The sequence below is a fragment of the Eleginops maclovinus genome, chromosome 4, assembly GCF_036324505.1.
Source record: "Eleginops maclovinus isolate JMC-PN-2008 ecotype Puerto Natales chromosome 4, JC_Emac_rtc_rv5, whole genome shotgun sequence".
In the NCBI taxonomy this organism is placed as follows: domain Eukaryota; kingdom Metazoa; phylum Chordata; class Actinopteri; order Perciformes; family Eleginopidae; genus Eleginops; species Eleginops maclovinus.
In genome coordinates this window covers 33959752-33980646 of record NC_086352.1, presented here as the reverse complement: position 1 = coordinate 33980646, position 20895 = coordinate 33959752, and the positions used below count along the sequence as shown (strand labels likewise).

The 20895-nt window shown below is 41.7% G+C and overlaps 2 protein-coding genes across 2 annotated transcripts in view; one reads left to right on the top strand and one right to left on the bottom strand.

Moving 5' to 3' along the window:
• The first annotated feature begins 1014 nt into the window (after positions 1-1014).
• mesd (mesoderm development LRP chaperone) lies at positions 1015-6107 on the top strand. Its single transcript, XM_063882391.1, has 3 exons — positions 1015-1208; positions 2350-2582; positions 5364-6107. The coding sequence occupies exons 1-3, from the start codon at positions 1053-1055 to the stop codon at positions 5629-5631; spliced, it is 657 nt and encodes a 218-aa protein (XP_063738461.1). The 5' UTR covers positions 1015-1052; the 3' UTR covers positions 5632-6107.
• An 8093-nt stretch (positions 6108-14200) lies between these two features.
• The window catches only part of LOC134863131 (cell migration-inducing and hyaluronan-binding protein-like), a 181887-nt gene continuing 175192 nt past the window's right edge, over positions 14201-20895 (bottom strand). The window contains exons 24-29 of the mRNA XM_063881433.1: positions 20708-20893; positions 20109-20313; positions 19361-19447; positions 18969-19126; positions 18371-18471; positions 14201-18003 (exon numbers count right to left, since the gene is read on the bottom strand). Coding sequence (XP_063737503.1) covers positions 17876-18003; positions 18371-18471; positions 18969-19126; positions 19361-19447; positions 20109-20313; positions 20708-20893 — 865 coding nt within the window. The 3' untranslated portion in view covers positions 14201-17875. The remainder of the gene's footprint in view (positions 18004-18370; positions 18472-18968; positions 19127-19360; positions 19448-20108; positions 20314-20707; positions 20894-20895) is intronic.

Here is a 20895-nt window from a genome sequence, read left to right as displayed (position 1 = left end):
GGCAAAGAAGGCCCAGCAACGCCTCTACTTCGTCAGCTCAAGCGAACAGGCCTTCAGGGAGAAGGTTCCGCAGCCTCCGCTCGAGCTCCACCAGGCTGAGGAACAGCTTCTTCCACCAGGCGGTCAGGATGCTGAACTCTCTCCCTCTCTCCTCTCACTCCCTCCCTCCCTCTCTTGCTCTCTCTCTATTCTCCGTCCCTTCCTCAATCCTCTTTCTCCCTCCCTGTCTCTCTCTCCTCCCTCCCTCCCTACCTCTCTCCCTCCCTCTCTCCTCTCGCTCCCCCTCTCTCCGTCCCTCCCTCTCTCTCCCCCTCTCTCATCTCCCTCTACCCCCGCTCCCATCTCTCCCCTGACCTCTCCACCCTCTGTCCCACCCACCTTTCCCCACAGCCTCAATGGGAATGTACCAGGACATTAATCCCCCTCCCTCACACACCCGTCCCTCATCCAGCACCAGTCACTTTCTATTCTCCGCTGCTACTGAAAATCTACTTTGCACAAAGTATTTTTGCACTAAAGAACTACTTGCACTACCGTCACACTGTGTTGATTGTGTCGAACATATGTATATATTACTTAGTTTTTTTTTGTATACCCCATTTTACCCCACCCCCCTTTTTTTTCGACGCTCTTATGTTATATGTTCTTGTTTATATTTGCACTGTGGGACTGCCAGAAATGGTATTTCAATTTTCTGTAGGCCTATGTATAACACATGTGGAAACTTTGACAATAAAGTGGACTTTGACATTGAAAAAAATTGCCTTGTGTTGAAAGGTGCTGTATAAATAAACTTGCCTTGCCTTGCCTATAAAGGAATGCAAATGTTACATAAACAAAAATGTCTGGAGGACATTATAATGGTTTAACAATCAATATAACCTACAAATCAACAAAAAACGGGGGATAGTGTGACATATTCATTTTGCTTTATTTTGAAAATCCCTCACATGCTTTGAGCGCCGCCGGCCAGCCTGTTACAGCTGTGACACGCCCCTCCCGTCTTGTGACCGGCAGAGTGCAGAGCCAATGAGAACACTCCATCTGTAAGCATGGCGTCGGACTTCAGGTGGAGATGTGTGGTGCTCCTTCTCTGCACATATTTCCTTTGTTTGTTAGCGACAGACAGCAAAATTAAGGCCAAGAAAAAGAAGGATATCCGAGACTACAATGATGCTGACATGGCGCGGCTCCTGGAACAATGGGAGGTAACGTGACGTTACTTTTTCACTCAGGCAAGCATAAGCTAACAACTAGCCTAGCTGTTCGCTAGGAATGTAGCTAGCATCATTAACAGGAAACATCATCTCAAACAGCCTCAGCAGTGTTATGTAACTAAATACATTTACTCAAGTATTGTACTTAAAATGAATGCAGTTGTGCTCTACTACAGGGTTTTCGTGTTATGCTACTTTTTACTTTTACTCCATTAAATTTTGTAGGCAAATATTATACTTACTATTTAACTACATTTAGTTTACATATTTAGTTACTAAGTACCTTACTTTTTTGGGTTGTAAATGCAAAATATAAATCAACTAATACATGATCACATACTATCATAGGTTAAGCTACCCAGTATTTCATAGGTAGTTAAAATAAGCCCCACTTTTTCTAAGTGCAACATTAAAGGGATGGACACATTAATGCACCCTTTATTTTTAATACAATCATTTAAAATACACGGTGTGCCATTCTGCGTAACAGTTACTTGAACTGTTGGTACTTCAAGTATATTTTGATGCAAATAGTTTTAAAAATGTACTTAAGTACAATTTTGAATGCAGGACTTTCACTTGTAGCTAAGTATTTCTACAATGCAGTATTGCTACTTTACTTTAGTAAATGATCTGAATACTTCTCCCAGCACTGCTCCTCAGCATCTAGAGTAACAGTAACATTCAGAATCAGCTTAATGGGCGAGTATCTGCACACATCTTATTATTTGAACCCGGGTTCTAAGTGGCTGTCATTATGCTTGCACACAGAACAACTGAAGAAGATAAAACAGGCTGATTACACTTAACAAAACACAGATCTATACAAAGTTTGGTAAAAATGTTGTACATGACAATGTAGGCTAACATATGTACTTATTTCATGGTGATAAATACAATCCAGTCTTAACAAAACACAGTCATTCTGACACCTGTGGGAAGTGTTTTTGAATTTTGATTGTGAACAGTTGTAGCCTGTATGTTGGTTACCAGAAGTAAAGCCACATTAACACTTTAAGTATTATATTAACTAGTTGTAAAAAGACACAGCAACTACGATTTTCAGATATTAAATAGTTTTTGGACCATCATTGATGACTCTCCCGACATGGCTGCTCCTCCTGTTCCGCAGGAGGACGATGACATTGAGGAAGGTGACCTCCCAGAGCACAAGAGGTCTCCTCCTCCCATCGACTTCGCCAAGGTGGACCCCTCCAAACCAGAGGAGCTGCTGAAGATGTCAAAGAAGGGAAAGACTCTGATGGTGTTTGCGACAGTGTCGGGGGATCCCACCGAGAAGGAGACGGAGGAGCTCACCGGCCTGTGGCAGGGCAGCCTCTTCAACGCCAACTACGACATTCAGAGGTACTGACTCTCTGAATCCCTCAAACATCAACAGACACTTTGCACAGCTGCTTTTTAACTAATACTTACTGTCAATTTGATCACCACGTATGATTGATTAGATGTCTGTCAGATGGACTAATTAATTAAACATTTTAACAGCTATCAAGTGTTAGAAATACAAATTGGCATGCAGAGGTGGGAAAAGTAGTCAGATCTTGTACTTGAGTAAAGTAGAAGTACTAGAGTGTAGGAATACTTACAGTTACAGTAAAAGTCCTGCATTCTAAATGTTCCTCCAGTGAAAGTAGAAAGTACTCTCATCTAAATGTACTTAAAGTAGCGACAGTAAAAGTAGTCATTGTTTGATTGGTCCATTTCAGAATAATATCTCTGATATGTTTTATAATGATTGATCATTAAAGTGTTCTCAGAGCTGGTAAAGGTGCAGCTAGTTTGAATGGCTTTGTATACTGCAGGGTAGCTGCTGGATTTACTGCAGGTGAACTCAAGTCTGACTTAAGGGCTGATCATATTTACCATCATTAATCCAGATCTGTAAAATAACTAAAGGGATTAAATACATGTAGTGGAGTAAAAGTACACCATTTACCTCTGAATTGTATTGAAGTAGAAGTGCAAAGTAACAAACATCTGAAATAGTCAAGTAACGTACAAGTACCTCCCCATTGAACTGAAGTACAGTACTTGAGTGAATGTACTTAGCTCTTGCAACACGGTTGGCATGAACAATATCTGCTTATTAAGCATTAGGGGCTTTCTTCCTGCTTGTGAGAAAGTAGCAGTGTTGGAGCTCTCATCGCAGAGAGCACAGCGACAAAATGATGTCAGCTGTTAATGATAGGAGCCAAAGCAGTGACACAACATCTAGCTGCCTTCATGCGTTCACATTAAGTGCTGTCCCAAAACAAACTATTGGGGACTGGGAGTTATTAAACCCTCCAACAGTCCAGATACAGATGTTACAACTTCAAGGTTACATTGTATTTTCTACTTGTGATCAAATAACCCTTAATGTAATCCTAAAAAACGGTAGACAAAAGTTTTGTATATTTACAGCGATTGTTGCAAAAACCAAGCATCAGATATAAAAAAACTAATAGAGATTTACAAACAAAGAAATGCTACTTATGAGTTTTATTACAATTATAATGTATTATTCCTTGTCCGAGATGATGATTCTAAACAGGGTTTCCCGCAGCACTTTACAGCTTACGCGGCCGCCTAAGCAACGCACGCCTTAACTAAGGTCTTCCCAAAGAAATAAAATAAAAATACAAGCGATATTCGCCGTGTTACTCTGTCCTGTTTTCTCTCATTCCAAACCGTGACCAACCAGCCTCCTTTCTCTGCAGAACGCATTTAAAAAAGTAATAATAAAAAAAAAACGTGTCATGAATTGGAAAAACCAAAAATTGCAGTCTTCTTCATGTGACGAAGCAGGCCTACCTCAGCCTGCACGCCCCTTCCCCCCCTCCACCTTAACTAACTCATTTTGCGTGGGAAACCCTGCTAAACCATAGTTATGGAAAGTCACGACAGCTACTGTTTCTGCCTGAGAGGGGCGACTGTCCTATGTATTCACCCCTTCCACCTTAATCAAGCGTTATTCAACTGATACTGACACTACAGACAAAGTTCACTGCGTCGAGGAGTGGGGATGAGTCGGGGTCGGTTCGGAATTTGGCCTCAGTCACATTAAAGTCTAGAGGGCAGCCTTTTCATTTTTAGGGTGACCTTACTGCCTTAACCCTGAAGCATGACCTTCCTCAGTGGACGGAGTTTGCTGAGTTGTCGTCTGAATAGAAGTACAGAACCTCGTTTATCTGATAACATACAACCACCTTATCACATCATATGATTAATGACTAAATCAGAGCTTAATTGTAATTTTTTAAAACAATTCTTTCTAACTTGTTTGTGGAGTTTTTAATACCTGATTGGATTGGAAAAGACCCCTCCACATGTGACTCATTTATTTGTAACTATGCTTTAAAAAAACACGCCTTGATTCTAAACACACCACCAATACAGGCCTAGAGGTTATTTATTTGGTAATAATGACAAATTGGTTAAAAAATGTGCAGTTTTATGAGTTGTTGAGCACTACACTTGAGTGACGCCTACTGTGGTTAAAAGATTGATGCAATCTCTCTGGAGGGACGTCTTCAGTCTTCAAACACTAATGAACTCAAGGCAGTTTTGACACAGGCTTTAAAACTAAAATATTTAAAAAACTTCAGCAGTGTGGATGTGAAAGTCCAGTGAGGCTCATATCTCTGCAAGCGTGTGGTTGTAGATCAACACATTTGCAACCAATGATTTTTTCCATTGTAATCAAATGAAATTCAAAACTATTGTGATATTTACATGTTTTATTTAGCAGGATAATCTCCGCATATTTACAGATTTTTTTAATCGAAATGTCAACGTTAAGATCTAACAAAAACGCTATAAACAAACGACATCACGGTCATAGGCCTGTGTATCCACCGCTAAGCTAAGGTGGCTAATGTTCGACGTGGTGCCGTTTAATTCTCTGGTAACTTTCTATCATAGTTTGATAACCAAAAACCAAACCTCTTCAGCCTGTGTTAACCACAGACCTTTTTTTGGCATCTTACTAAAAACATGTACAAAAAACAGTTGACTTCAAGACAGGAAGTGCTAAACTGCTCACTCATTTCAGGGTGTTAGAACTATTCTAATCGCTTCTTATTGCATAGCATATCACAGGAGCCTCATACGAGTACTGAATTTCATCCGTCTGTCCTCCTGCAGGTTCGTGGTGGGCTCCAACAGGGTGATCTTCATGCTGCGGGACGGCAGCTACGCCTGGGAGGTCAAAGACTTCCTGATATCCCAGGAGCGCTGCGCCGACGTCACTGTGGAGGGACAGGTGTTCCCCGGGAAGGCCGGCAAGAAGGATGACAGCAAAGACAAGCAGCCCAATGAAGTCAACACTAAGAAGAAGGGCAAGAAGAAGACTGAGAGCAAGAAGCCTGATCTGGAGGGAAACAACGCCGGCCATCTGAAACAGGAGCTGTGATGGAGCAGACTGAGGACTCACAGGGTCTTTTCTTCGGTGGCGATGGGCTGCAGGAGCATGTGACGATGCTTTTTCACAGTCCTGGGAACATGCTGCAGTGACAAGAACATTTTGGAAACCGTTTTTCTGCCACAGAATGAAACGCTCGTTAAAATCAGTGCTGTGTGGCTCCTTTACTTACTTATTGTTGTTATAAAATCTTCAGCTGAAACCCTTTAAATGTTATGTTGTTTTGAAAGGTACACATGGCAATAATGATCCACCTTTTTTAATTTCTCTTTGTGCCAAGAGCTGTGTTGAGTGTGTCTCCTGTAGCAACGCATTATAGAGTCATCGATCAGACCGGCGGCTCCTGGTGTGTGTGTTGTGTTTGTTCACATCCAGCAGCATTTCAATATTTGACACACAAGTAACACCTGCATTATTGTTTGATTTTTCACAGGATATGAGATTAAAAGATTTTTTTTATACAATCACATGAGGTGTTCTTCATTGTGTAGCTGGACCAGATACTTTGGATTGCCTATATGCTGTTTTTACAAAAACAAAGTAGTTTATCCTCGTCCTGTTTCAACATGTCAGGTCTTTTAAAGAAACATTATTTTCCAGTTCGATGTGCAAGTGTTCGATGGTGATGTAATACAGAAAAGCTTGTGAACAGCTGTCCATACTCAACTCTGTGGTTTATAAGTTTCTAAGTACATTCATACAACAGACACTTATCCATTATGCTGAATTTTTTTCCTCTACATCACATTAATTTTCATTAAACTGACAACTTAATCCAAAGTGATATATGCTATAAACCAGGGGTGCCAAACCAGTCGATCGCGGTCTACCAGTCGATCGCGGTCTACCAGTCGATCGCGAGAAAATGTGTGTAGGCTATCCTCCTACCAGTGGCGGCTGGTGGAGTTTTCTCCAGGGGGGGCTATAACTCCAAAATGTATAATAATAAAAAAAAGCATGCATACATGTACTAAGGTATCAAACGAGTGTATTTACATAAATGAAAAAAAACAAAAACAACATGATAGATAGATAGATAGAAGTGCAAAGAGAAACAAGTGCGATATATAGAGTATGTACAGTATGTGCAGTTAAGAGTGATTATGTAAAGATAAGGGCAGTATAAAGAGGTGGGAATAATTGGCATAGTATAAACAGATGTAGTATGAACAAATATACAGATGTGCTATATTACTATACAGAGGGCCAATATACATACAGTGGGGCAAAAAAGTATTTAGTCAGCCACCAATTGTGCAAGTTCTCCCATTTAAAAAGATGAGAGAGGCCTGTAATTTTTATCATAGGTACACCCCAACTATGAGAGACAGAATGAGAAAAGAAAATCCAGGAAATCACATTGTAGGATTTTTAATGAATTAATTGGTAAATTCCTCGGTAAAATAAGTATTTGGTCACCTACAAACAAGCAAGATTTCTGGCTCTCACAGACCTGTAACTTCTTCTTTAAGAGGCTCCCCTGTCCTCCACTCGTTACCTGTATTAATGGCACCTTTTTGAACTCGTTATCAGTATAAAAGACACCTGTCCACAACCTCAAACAGTCATACTCCAAACTCCACTATGGCCAAGACCAAAGAGCTGTCAAAGGAGACCAGAGACAAAATTGTAGACCTGCACCAGGCTGGGAAAACTGAATCTGCAATAGGTAAGCAGCTTGGTGTGAAGAAATCAACTGTGGGAGCAATTATTAGAAAATGGAAGACATACAAGACCACTGCTAATCTCCCTCGATCTGGGGCTCCACGCAAGATCTCACCCCGTGGGGTCAAAATGATCACAAGAACGGTGAGCAACAATGCCAGAACCACACGGGGGGACCTAGTGAATGACCTGCAGAGAGCTGGGACCAAAGTAACAGAGGCTACCATCAGTAACACACTACGCTGCCAGGGAGTTAAATCCTGCAGTTCCAGACGTGTCAACCTGCTTAAGCCAGTACATGTCCAGGCCCGTCTGAAGTTTGCTAGAGGGCATTTGGATGATCCAGAAGAGGATTGGGAGAATGTCATATGGTCAGATGAAACCAAAATAGAACTTTTTGGTAAAAACTCAACTCGTCGTGTTTGGAGGAGAAAGAATGCAGAGTTGCATCCAAAGAACACCATACCTACTGTGAAGCATGGGGGTGGAAACATCATGCTTTGGGGCTGTTTTTCTGCAAAGGGACCAGGACGACTGATCCGTGTAAAGGAAAGAATGAATGGGGCCATGTAGCGTGAGATTTTGAGTGAAAACCTCCTTCCATCAGCAAGGGCACTGAAGATGAAGCGTGGCTGGGTCTTTCAGCATGACAATGATCCCAAACACACCGCCAGGGCAACGAAGGAGTGGCTTCGTAAGAAGCATTTCAAGGTCCTGGAGTGGCCTAGCCAGTCTCCAGATCTCAACCCCATAGAAAATGTTTGGAGGGAGTTGAAAGTCCGTGTTGCCCAGCGACAGCCCCAAAACATCACTGCTTTAGAGGAGATCTGCATGGAGGAATGGGCCAAAATACCAGCAACAGTGTGTGAAAACCTTGTGAAGACTTACAGAAAACGTTTGACCTCTGTCATTGCCAACAAAGGGTATATAACAAAGTATTGAGATGAACTTTTGTTATTGACCAAATACTTATTTTCCACAATCATTTGAAATAAATTCTTTAAAAATCCTACAATGTGATTTCCTGGATTTTCTTTTCTCATTCTGTCTCTCATAGTTGAGGTATACCTATGATAAAAATTACAGGCCTCTCTCATCTTTTTAAATGGGAGAACTTGCACAATTGGTGGCTGACTAAATACTTTTTTGCCCCACTGTATATAATAAATATCTATCTATCTCTCTATCTATCTCTCTATCTATCTCTAGATATATCTCTATATCTATCTCTCTATCTATCTCTAGATATATCTCTATATCTATATATTTAAATAATATATATCATATATAACATGGACAATACATACAGATACAGTGGGGCAAAAAAGTATTTAGTCAGCCACCAATTGTGCAAGTTCTCCCATTTAAAAAGATGAGAGAGGCCTGTCATTTTTATCATAGGTACACTTCAACTATGAGAGACAAAATGAGAAAAGAAAATCCAGGAAATCACATTGTAGGATTTTTAATGAATTAATTGGTAAATTCCTTGGTAAAATAAGTATTTGGTCACCTACAAACAAGCAAGATTTCTGGCTCTCACAGACCTGTAACTTCTTCTTTAAGAGGCTCCTCTGTCCTCCACTCGTTACCTGTATTAATGGCACCTTTTTGAACTCGTTATCAGTATAAAAGACACCTGTCCACAACCTCAAACAGTCATACTCCAAACTCCACTATGGCCAAGACCAAAGAGCTGTCAAAGAAGACCAGAGACAAAATTGTAGACCTGCACCAGGCTGGGAAAACTGAATCTGCAATAGGTAAGCAGCTTGGTGTGAAGAAATCAACTGTGGGAGCAATTATTAGAAAATGGAAGACATACAAGACCACTGCTAATCTCCCTCGATGTGGGGCTCCACGCAAGATCTCACCCCGTGGGGTCAAAATGATCACAAGAACGGTGAGCAAAAATCCAAGAACCACACGGGGGGACCTAGTGAATGACCTGCAGAGAGCTGGGACCAAAGTAACAGAGGCTACCATCAGTAACACACTACGCCGCCAGGGACTTAAATCCTGCAGTTCCAGACGTGTCCCCCTGCTTAAGCCAGTACATGTCCAGGCCCGTCTGAAGTTTGCTAGAGGGCATCTGGATGATCCAGAAGAGGATTGGGAGAATGTCATATGGTCAGATGAAACCAAAATAGAACTTTTTGGTAAAAACTCAACTCGTCGTGTTTGGAGGAGAAATAATGCAGAGTTGCATCCAAAGAACACCATACCTACTGTGAAGCATGGGGGTGGAAACATCAAGCTTTGGGGCTGTTTTTCTGCAAAGGGACCAGGACGACTGATCCGTGTAAAGGAAAGAATGAATGGGGCCATGTATCGTGAGATTTTGAGTGAAAACCTCCTTCCATCAGCAAGGGCACTGAAGATGAAGCGTGGCTGGGTCTTTCAGCATGACAATGATCCCAAACACACCGCCAGGGCAACGAAGGAGTGGCTTCGTAAGAAGCATTCCAAGGTCCTGGAGTGGCCTAGCCAGTCTCCAGATCTCAACCCCATAGAAAATCTTTGGAGGGAGTTGAAAGTCCGTGTGGCCCAGCGACAGCCCCAAAACAGCACTACTTTAGAGGAGATCTGCATGGAGGAATGGGCCAAAATACCAGCAACAGTGTGTGGAAACCTTGTGAAGACTTACAGAGAACGTTTGACCTCTGTCATTGCCAACAAAGAGTATATAACAAAGTATTGAGATGAACTTTTGTTATTGACCAAATACTTATTTTCCACAATCATTCGAAAATAAATTCTTTAAAAATCAGGCAATGTGATTTTCTGGATTTTTTTTTATCCTTCTGTCTCTCATAGTTGAGGTATACCTATGATGAAAATGACAGGCCTCTCTCATCTTTTTAAATGGGAGAACTTGCACAATTGGTGGCTGACTAAATACTTTTTTGCCCCACTGTATATATACAGATGTGCTATATATATGCAGATATACAGAATGTAATGAAAGAGATGTAGTATGAATATGTAGATGTAGTATGAACAAATATACAGATATACAGATTATAATGTCATGTAGTGTTCTACTTTTTGTACATAAATGTTGCCCTTCTATCCTTGACAGCAGCGAATTTCTCAATGACTCTTTGGTTGAAGTCAGGGATGGTTTTGACAAGATTCTTATCCATAGAGAGCATGGCCAATGCATTAAGACGATCCTGTGACATTGTGTTCCTGAGGAAGGTCTTGATTCTCTTCAGTGTTGAGAAGCACCTCTCAGACTCAGCTGTGGTCATAGGAGTTGTATGATGACCTGGTACAGAGCCACAGCACCACTCCACTTGAACTCATTGTTGCTGTAGATGAGAGCCAGTTCAGTTTTCAGCTTGTTCTTGTTCAGCAGTGGGTAAGCCTCCATGGTGGTGTTCAGTGCTGCTTCAGGGAACTGGCTGCGGTACTGCTGGAATCTGTCTGCCTGCAGCAGTGTAGCACTGATCAGATGCTTTGTGAAGGCAAATCTGTGTTTTTGCCCAAGATAGTGTCACAAACCTAAACAATGAATGCACCAGTTTAATTCAATATGGAGATGGCTATTAGTCAGCTTTCTAATTATTTAAAATATAAAAACGATTAATTTTTTGAATATATGTGTTCATTTAATAGTAACAATGCAAATTAACATTGCACATCTACAAAACTAGACTATTATATTATATAGGGCCTATTCTAAGGTATTCCCCACTTTTTCACAAAATAGTACTACAATAATTAAAAACATTGTAAAAGGCCTACACCACACATTTAGCTTCTATCTCACCTCTGTGGCTAGCCTCTGAAGATCATCTGGGCCCAGTGTGTGGCGTTTCTTGGCCAGCTGAGATACACTGCCACTGTGTTCTCCACAGAGAGTAGGGAGGTAATCTCTGAACAGAACCAGGAGAGAAAAGTTCATCTTTAGTCACCAGTTAAAACAACAAGAAATGTGAAGTGGTTCAAGCATAATAGAGATTAACAAAATATCAGTAATATTAAATAGCACAACATACACATTAATTTACCTGATCTTTTGTATGTTGTTTGTGAACTGCTGCATGATTCCCTGAACAAAGACTGAGTCAATGGTCCGCTTCTGGAGCTGGTTGTAGAGAATGTCCACATTAGGCATGATGAGATGGAACAGTTTCAGGAAGAAGCTGAAACTATCATCCTCCAGCAGCCTCACAAACCCTCCAGCTTCTCTCACAGTGATAGGATCAAACTCTCCTGAGACCCTGATGGTTTCAAAACACTGGAGCAGGTCTTCTTTGTGCTCAAAAACAGTGTTCACAGTTCGGCTATGAAAGTTCCACCTCACTGTGCTTGCTCTTGGGAGTCTGTGGGCCACCACTCTATCGAGCACGCTGGTTCTCTTTGGAGATCTTGAAAAAAAACTAGAGAGTCCAGCCAGGTCTGAGAAGAAATGACTCACTTTTGGGATATGGGAAGTCACCTGCTGCATGATGAGGTTAAGTTGGTGAGCATAGCAATGGACATAGTGTGCATTCACATACACGTCTTGGACCTTCTTCTGTACACCACCTTTGGCTCCTCTCATGACACTTGCACCACCGTATGCTTGGGAAATGAGCTTGCTCTTCTGGTCATCAGGGAGAATGGAGCTCAACCTATCCAGAAGTGCTGTGGTGATGGAATCAGCTGTGGCACTTTGGAGAGGTATGAACTCAAAAAACCTCTCTTGGACATGATGGGCTTTGTCAATGTAGCGGATCACAAGCACCAGCTGACACTGAGTGGAAATGTCCATTGTTTCATCAGCCTGGATGGAGACAAAGTCTGCACTCCTGATTTCTCCAATGATGCACTCTCTCAAAACTGACAGCATGCAGTCAAGGAGTTCATTCTGTACAGTCTTAGATGTTCCCTTAAACACAGTGGCAGTCTGCAGGTGATCATGTAGAACTGCATCCAGTGACGCTACAAAATCCACCAATCCTCTAAAAACACCAGGATTTTCTGAGCTTTCACTTTCATCATGGCCACGTAGGGCAAGTTCAAATGCACCACAGAACTTGACACAGTCTATTATTTTAGATAGGATGTGCCTGTTTTTGTCAACCTCCTCATTGTGCTTACGGATCCCTACCCTGTAGCCTTCATCAAGCTGAGATGAAATGTTTATGTTTCTTTGCCTTTTCTGAAAAGTGCTTCAAATCAGTCATACCTGTCTTAATCCATGCTGGGTCAGATCCTGACGTTTGAAAAAGGAGGCAGGGAAAGCAGAATAAAGCAGTAGCCTCGCTACACGCAGTTAGCCAAGCCTTGTTGCTAAACCAGGTCCTGGAAAAACAACGAGTATACTGTCTCCCTCTGTCTTTTGACTGCTGATGAATCGCGATGTTCGGCTGATCAGGTCCGAGCTCTTTCACGTTGAGCTTCTCCTGATATGTTCTCCTCTCAAAAGGTGTTCTCTGAAGTGACTTCACTGAATTATTTAATATATCTTTCTCCATTTAGCATCTCTGTCCGATCGTCTCCAAGTCGCGGGAGTGTGAGTCTGCCTTTTCACATATGAAAATCATTAAGTCAAAATACAGATCCACCAGGACTGATGACCACCTTGCGGCCTGCTTACGGCTGGCACTCAGCTCCTACTGTCCGGACTATGAGAGACTAGCTTCCTCCTCTCAGTGTCAGAAGTCCCACTAAGGTAGAGAACCACTTTTCCAACTTGAATTAGGCATTGTATTAATTGGGTTGTATGTTGTTGTGTTGTTACGGGCCAGTCCTAGGCCTACTTTGCTTATTCTTTGCTCGACGTACATTTAGTTCAATAAATGTATTATTATTGTTAAAACTTAATCTTTGTGTCTGAAAATTGTGTTATTATATAGGTCCACAATTAAATGTGGCTACGCTATGGCTTTCGATATGGCTTGGTAGATCTCGACACACTATCAACTTTAAAAGTAGATCTTGGTTCAAAAAAGGTTGGGCACCCCTGCTCTAAACCATAAAGATAAAAACTCAGAACATCAGAACAACAAGAAAACTTCAGATATATTCAAAAGGGCATTGGGTGCGGTGGTGGCAAAGTCCACAGGGACTTGGCTTGGGAACTGGAAGGTCACCAGTTCAAGTTTGGGAGAGACCAAGTGCTACTGAGGTGTCCCTGAGCAAGGCAATGCTCCCTACACTGCCCCCTGGGTGCCGTACATATGGCAGCCCACTGCTCCTAACAGCTTGGTTGAGCAGTACCAGTGTCTGGAAGCAGATATGGCAGCTAGTGAAGGGAGTGGAGAAGCAGTGAAGTGTGGGAGAACTTTGGTAGGTGGGAAACCAGTCAGCCTGCTGCATTCTAAAGTAGCTGCACCGACAGGCAGATCAGCCAGGGAGCTACAGGAGTCAAGATATGAGATGACAAGAAGTGGGTCAGGACTGGACGTGTCTTTCTGGTGTTGTAATGTATCTGCAGGAGTGGGTTGTAGCGGCAGTATCCGTACAACGTTGTTCTGGGTGGTGGGGGGGATCAATGAGACACAGCTGTCATGGTTAACCGTGCTCAGTGCTCTCTGCTTATGTTGATTTCTTCCACATATATCAAGAAGAACTATTCCTACAGTAAGAAATGAAACCTCCTTGACATAACCTACGGATGAACATGGACAGGAATATTTAATTTGACTGATTTCATGAAAGCGTGGATTACTTGCTGTGTTTGAGGTTGGGGTTTAAATGCATTTAAAAATATTACAGATACCTTTTCCTGTTCTATGTTGTGTGCTTTGCTATAGTAAATGTGTCATGCAGTGAGAAAATGGACCATTCTGATCTGTGATCTACCCCTACCTGCTGCTCGGAGTAGGCAACATAAACATACACTTTTTCCAAGAAATATTTTGCTTTTTTCCGGACAAATAGATGTGCACACACAGCGACATTCAGACAAACATCATTTATTTCTGTACAAAAGTCCTGAAAGAAATTGAAATTGATGGAGCTTCATTACTTTACAAGCCCAAGCCACATATACAACACATCCATTTGGTGAACAGTGAGAAGAAGCCAACTATACCAAGAGTCATATTCCTGTGTGAGTGTCTGCTACAAACCTTTAAATGGACCTATAATGGTTTCTTACATACACTGTACATACAGGACAGTATGAAATAAAATGCAGGTATCGTAATGAGATAAGAGCTGGCCCTTGTAGAGTGGATACACTGTGTCTGTACAATAAATAAGTATAAAATATAACTCTTAGCACTCTGTGGATTTTGAAAAACACATTAAACATACAAAACACTAAATTACTGCGACAACCTCCGAAAAAAGACCAGCTATTTCGGCATGGGGAGGGGATTCCTTTTTTCTCGCCAAATTGAAACAAAGATCTCTTTGTAATTTTGAAGAGGGGACATTGCACATTTAAACATTCCTTGACTTAACATTCAAAAGGAGAATCAAATTTAATCTTTGCTATGTTGATGGGCTGGTTCACTCCACAGATGGATGGATCACAAACACAGATATAGAAAAAACATTGGAGGAGAACATCACAATATCAAGTGCTCGGATTGAAACAGGTTAACAACCACTGGTCTGGATGCAAAACACGTAACGTTTCTCTTTTTGTTTCTTCTCATCTTTTCTCTCCTTTAACAGTTTTATCAAACAAAGCAGGCATATAACCAAGCAAAGAAACACTCCACACCACAGAGTCCCTGCATGGGAAGATGCTCGCTGAAGTACAAACTCTATAGGCTACATGCGTTAGATTAGCTAGCTCGCACTCTTAGCATTGCTCCCTCTGCTCATATACAGGCTAGCCGTCGCATCAAAAAACGGCAAGCAGCTGAGGGCCTATTGGAGGATCAGCCCGTCATTAAATACGCATCAAACAACCAGGCTGGAAAACAGTCATGGAAATATTTGTTGTTAAATGATCAACATAAATGAATAAATGTGAAAAATCAAATGTGTTTTTTTTTTGTTGTTTTTTTTGGTAGATTATCTCCCCAGTCTTTTCTGAAACCTCAATAATACAACTATTTGTTTTCAATTCAGCAGTGATGTATCTTTTGAATATTACATTGCAAAAAAGACGAACCATTAAAGACGGCTATTATTCCAAACAGTCTCCGGTTGGTTCAGTGTGTTTAGACTGCTGTGCTAACTGTCAGATTGGTCCAGAACAAACTGGACTCAAGCTGCTTGGAAAGGTGAGTCATTGTTAAACTATAAAAACAGATTCTACTTCACAGAGAACTATTTGTTGCCGTTATGAGACATAGTACTCAGCTCTTTTACTGTATTAAAAGAAGTTAGACCACAGTTTTAGAAATACTCAAGTCAAGGTCCTGCATTTAAAGAGGCCTCATTATCGATTGGGGTTTCTCTTTCCTGTAGTGTGTTAGGTTTTAGTGCATGTAAATGGCCTGCAAAGGCTGAAATCCCTGCGTTATCTCCAGAGGGAGTTTCTCTACCCTCTGCCTGAAACGCCTCAATTGGACTCCTTTATTTACTTCTGTAACATAATGACATCACTATGTAACAATCGTTCTGCTATTGGATAGCGCTCAAACACATTGTACGTGATAGGCCAAGGGGCGGAACATTTATGGCAATTGTATCGGCCTCTACTCTGACTTCATCTGTGTGGCATCATGTTTTCTGCTCATACAAATACTTGTATATGATTGGTAGGATGTTGGATAGAGTAAATTGAAACAGATATTTGCTATTGGTTGGAGCAACTTTCCAATTTTTACATGTCACAGGGGATCCCAGGAGGACCTCCGTGTCTGAATCCCCCCACCCACCCCTCAAACAACTTCAACCTATTGGTTTTACATTGCTCTATTAGTGCAATCTCTCATTGAGCATTGTACTCTCAACGTACCAATGTCTTCCCCAATTTGGAATGTAAAACACCCATGACCTAATCCTACCGTCTCTCACATTTCTCTCAAGTTCTCTTTTTTCATTCTTCACACAATGACTTCATTCGTCTCACAGCGTCGTATAACTGTTCCATCAGTATGCTGCAAATAAGGTTTGATGGTCACACCGTGTTCTAATCTCCCTACATGCTGTTTGTGACTTTCAACAACCGACAATCACCTCCAATTCCACCAGTGACTGACCTGGTGTTTGCAGAACAGTGAGTCTTTATCATTCTTCACTCATTTCTGTTCTAGACATTAATGCCTTTCAGAAGAGAATGGCCAAAAGTGTGTGTGTTTATCCACACTTTCAATACTATCACATCAAACTGCAAAGGGCGGTGGTGGCGAAGTCCATAGGGGGCTGGCCTGGGAACTGGAAGGTCACCAGTTCAAGTCCCCGAAAGACCAAGTGCCACCGTGGTGTCCCTGAGCAAGACACTGGTTACCTACACTGCTCCCCGGGCGCCGTACATAATGGCAGCCCACTGCTCCTAACACTAGGATGGGTCAAATGCAGAGACCGCATTTCGTTGTCCTAGTACTTGTACTCTGTGCAATGACAATAAAGTTGAATCTTAATCTTAAATTCTTCACCCTCCTTCTAAGGACTACCATTTTGCATTTAGACAGGTCAAAAACAACACATCGTATGAACTACATCATTACATGCAAAGCTCAACCATAAACAGCTCTTTCTAACTCTGACCCCAAAGGGTATTCACATTGTGGCTATAGATGTCAGACTGCGGGGGTAAATTAATGGTGAAGTAAGTCAGAGGACAGTCTACGTTTTTTTCTGCAAAGCTTTACAAGGTGCATCTTTAGAGGAGTTAGTTAATTACATTTCATTGTCAATGTTAAAGTTGTCCATGACAATGAAATGTAATGGAAAACCAATGAATAATTCCTATTAATGTCTGTTCCATGGATGTATAAAGAGAGCTGGAAAACACCGGCAGATGTAAGACCCCGTTCATTCTTTTTAAAGTTACTCAGTGGCGCATTAAGCCCCAAAATGGGGCGACAGGAGATTCAGAGAGTACCCAGGTCATCCGGCGACTCTAACCCATAGAGTACTTGAGTTGTCTTTAAGCCCCCGATCTCTTGCTCTCAGCTCAGTCAAATGAATAGAGGGAATACAACTCTGGCTTCAGCTTTTAACACCTTATAACTTTTGGACAGTTATGATTTAAGGACTATAAAAGTGGTTGTACTGGGTAGTTCAAGTCCATGGACATTTTTTTTTTGGGGTCAACGTCATCAAGGTCTAACAGATGTAGTGCCACCGTTTGGCCACTACGAAAAATGTGCTTCTGCGGCCAACACGCTTCCTTGGTTGTACTGTGCCACTGTTAGCTTAGCTGATAGCATCCAATATGGCCACCAGAGAATGTGTTGAACCTTGAATCCCTCTACTGAATCTCTTACCCACTCTGACACAGCTCCTTCATCCCCTTTACGTCACACCAAATCACATCATTCTTTCTCACCGCCAAACTGAAAATAAAAAAACTCCACTGATCCTGGACAACTGACTCTGCAGTGCTGGCAGCGTGTATGTGTAAGTGGGTGCATTTTTTGGGGGGGATAGGAGGTGGTGGTGGGGATGGAATTGTGTTTAAAATCTCCTGGGGGCTACATAAGTCTCTTGGTGATCCTCCCCACTCTCATAGCTTCATCTTGTGGACCACAGGGATGGGCAGCACCTGGTGGATCTTGGCTCGCTCAGAGTGTACTTCCATATTGATCCAGTCAGGGTGGAAGGAGCCCTTGAAGCCCACGAAAGCCAGTTTATCTACGAGAAAAACAAATACGGCTTGTGAAATCATCAGGGCACAGGGGGGTTTATCGTTGATCTATGAAGGATCTCTCATTTCCTTTTTCAAATATGATTATTTGCATTCAGATTGTTGTGTTTTTTAACATTTTCCACCCTTTGGTTCTGCAGTTTTTTGGATGGATGGGATTTGGTGGCCAGTTTAGCTCCTTTTACAACTCCTGATGGTTTATAATATTCTATAATAACATTTTTGTTGAAATGCAACTGATAAAGCACCAGCATCAGCTGTGTTTCTGTTTCTGTTTTTATCAATGTATTCTAGGTTCAGCATACCCACTTACAATTTATCAAAGTAAACCTTGTTAAAGATGCTTTTAGTTACCTTTCAATTTGAAACTTTTGTCTGCTCCAAGTTTTTCCAGGACTCTGGTCCACGGTCCTCGGGTCACCAGTCTGCCCTTGGACGTGACAAGGACGATGGAACTGGAGAAAGAGAGACAGAGAGGGTTTCTTTGGAGTCCCATGCATCTTCCATTAACAATATAAAAAGAAACAATTAGCCACAAAATGAGGGCGAGTGTTGGATAAAGTATTCAGATCCTTTTGTTAAGTAAAAGTACTAATACCACACTGTAAAAGTATTAAACATAAAAAGCAACCAATGCAATCCAATTGTCCAGCTGCTCTGGAATAAACAGTTTGTTTATTTAACATAATATTTTACAAGCTCTTGTTTTATGTACAAATCTAAATAATTAAAGTAACGAGTAATGGAAATGTTGTGTAAATGTAGTGGACTAAACAGCACCACATTTCCTTTTGAGTTGTAGTGGATTAGAAGTATGAGTAAAATGCAAGTACCTTACATCACTTCTAATACTGGAGTAAGTGTCCTCAGTTACATTCCACCACTGAAATTTTTAAAAGAGTGATGGACTGTTGTGGAATTTAGTGCCATTGGACAGGAACTGATCCTTTACCCGTCTCTCAGCCCGCTGACGTAGTTGTCGATCTGTGCAGGGATGCCCTGTAAGATGGCGTTCCTGAAGCCTTTGTTCTCCACCAACTTCCCATCATGCCCGTCAATTACTGTCAGCTGCACCCCGTCCTCTGGTTGGTACATCTTCTTGCCGTTCACCTGTCACAGCAGAGCCAGTTGATTACACTACAGTGTGATCCATAAGGACAGCACTGAACATTGCAATAATGTCAAAGTGGCAACATGTCGGGGGTGCAGAAGTGACATTTTGTCCCTCTATGATGCTCTCTAAATATTGTACATTGTCATCATTACTGTTCTGTAGCCCGTAAAACATTGATTGCTGTCTTCAACCAACGTGTGTGTGACTCCACTGATGTGCAGTGTGGATACCTCAGTAAAGGCAAAGTCCTCCTTGATGTGGAAGAACCGCGTGCTGTAGGACTCCAGAATGACTTCCAGGAAGTGTTCTGGTGATTGCTGAGAGTAAACAAGCAAAGAAACAGAGTTGGAATTAACGCACAACCTTTGGAATTTCACAGAAGCAACTTACAGTCACACCTCACTCACCACACTTACAATCCCAGAGCTAAGAGAACAAGTTTACATTTCCAAGGACTGCTTTGGGGAAATTAGGATTTGAGTAGCAATAAAAATAAACAAAAGCAAGAGAGTGGCTTGATGTAAAGAGGATGTTAAAAAGGTTACAAAAAATGGGGCATTCTTTACATGGTATTTGTAAGAGATGTACAAGTTTTAAACAATTGTTTCTTTCTTTCCTTTTTTCGTTTGTTTTTTCAGAAAAAAGACAATAGAGTCTACCATCCCAGTTAGTTAACCCTTAAATGTTGTGTATCCTGGGGGATATATTTATTTGACAGGCTGTCTCCATGTGTAAAATGGGTGTAATAACATTGTCATTACGGTGTAATGTTGGGGTTACATAGGTGTAACTATAGTGTAACATGGGTATAAGGGATGTATCAATGTGTAATATGGGAGTTGTAACAGTGTAATTATGGTGTAACATGGGTGTCATATTACTTATACATGCTTTAAGGGTTAATATTCTTCTGAAGGCATGAACAGTACCACCACTACAACTGTCTTTATTAAACAGCCATGTGAAATATATTCTCACCAGCCTGGCGTTAGGTATTTTTTTGGGCATTGGTACATCCACAACGGGCATCTCAGCGTGTCGTGGGTAGGTCTGGGCCATGCAGTTGCTGGGGGGGCTGCCTTTGGGGATGACGGCGGTGATCTTCACCCTCTCACAGCCCTTTGCAGAGCAGAAGGCAAACTGCTCCCTCTCGTTATGAGCCTTAGCCTTCAGGAAGAGCAGGCTGCAACACACAGGAAGCTTTGTTATAAACACATACCACCTTTGGAATAATCATGAAAACATATATCTCCTAAATATAAATCACCACACATAATTCTGAGAAAGATCTTCTAGTTACATGAAAGTCATCATTAAGATGTTAGACACAAGACATAAGATAATTCCCTAGAACATAAACAATAAGAATTGTAGATTAGCTTTTTATTTGCAACATCCCCCTTTTAGTTGGCATTTTAATCTTTATTGGTATAATAGTGTTGTAAGTGATGTTTTCTTGTGTGCATTTACTTGTATTTGATACTAGGTGAGGCCCGATAACAGAGAGCACACCAACAGCGTTCGGGCCTGATGTGTGTGTGTGTGTGTGTGTCCGTGTGTGTGTGTGTGTGTCTGACCCAGTGTCCTCCTCCCAGTAGTAGTATCCTCGGGCCAGCTGGGAGTGGTTGATCTTGTCCCTCTGCGTGGTCCTCATGAAGACGCCGGTCTTGCGGGTCTGCTTGGTCAGGCGGTTGTGGATGTCGGCGATCACGGTAAAGTTGGTGCCTTGTGGGTAGCAGAGGCCGACGTTGATCCAGTCGTTCCT

Coding starts and splice junctions, on each gene's coding strand:
- mesd (XM_063882391.1), top strand. CDS start 1,053: ATGGCGTCGGACTTCAGGTGGAGATGTGTGGTGCTCCTTCTCTGCACA. Junction 1,209..2,349: donor GGCTCCTGGAACAATGGGAG/GTAACGTGACGT, acceptor CCTGTTCCGCAG/GAGGACGATGACATTGAGGA. Junction 2,583..5,363: donor GCCAACTACGACATTCAGAG/GTACTGACTCTC, acceptor GTCCTCCTGCAG/GTTCGTGGTGGGCTCCAACA.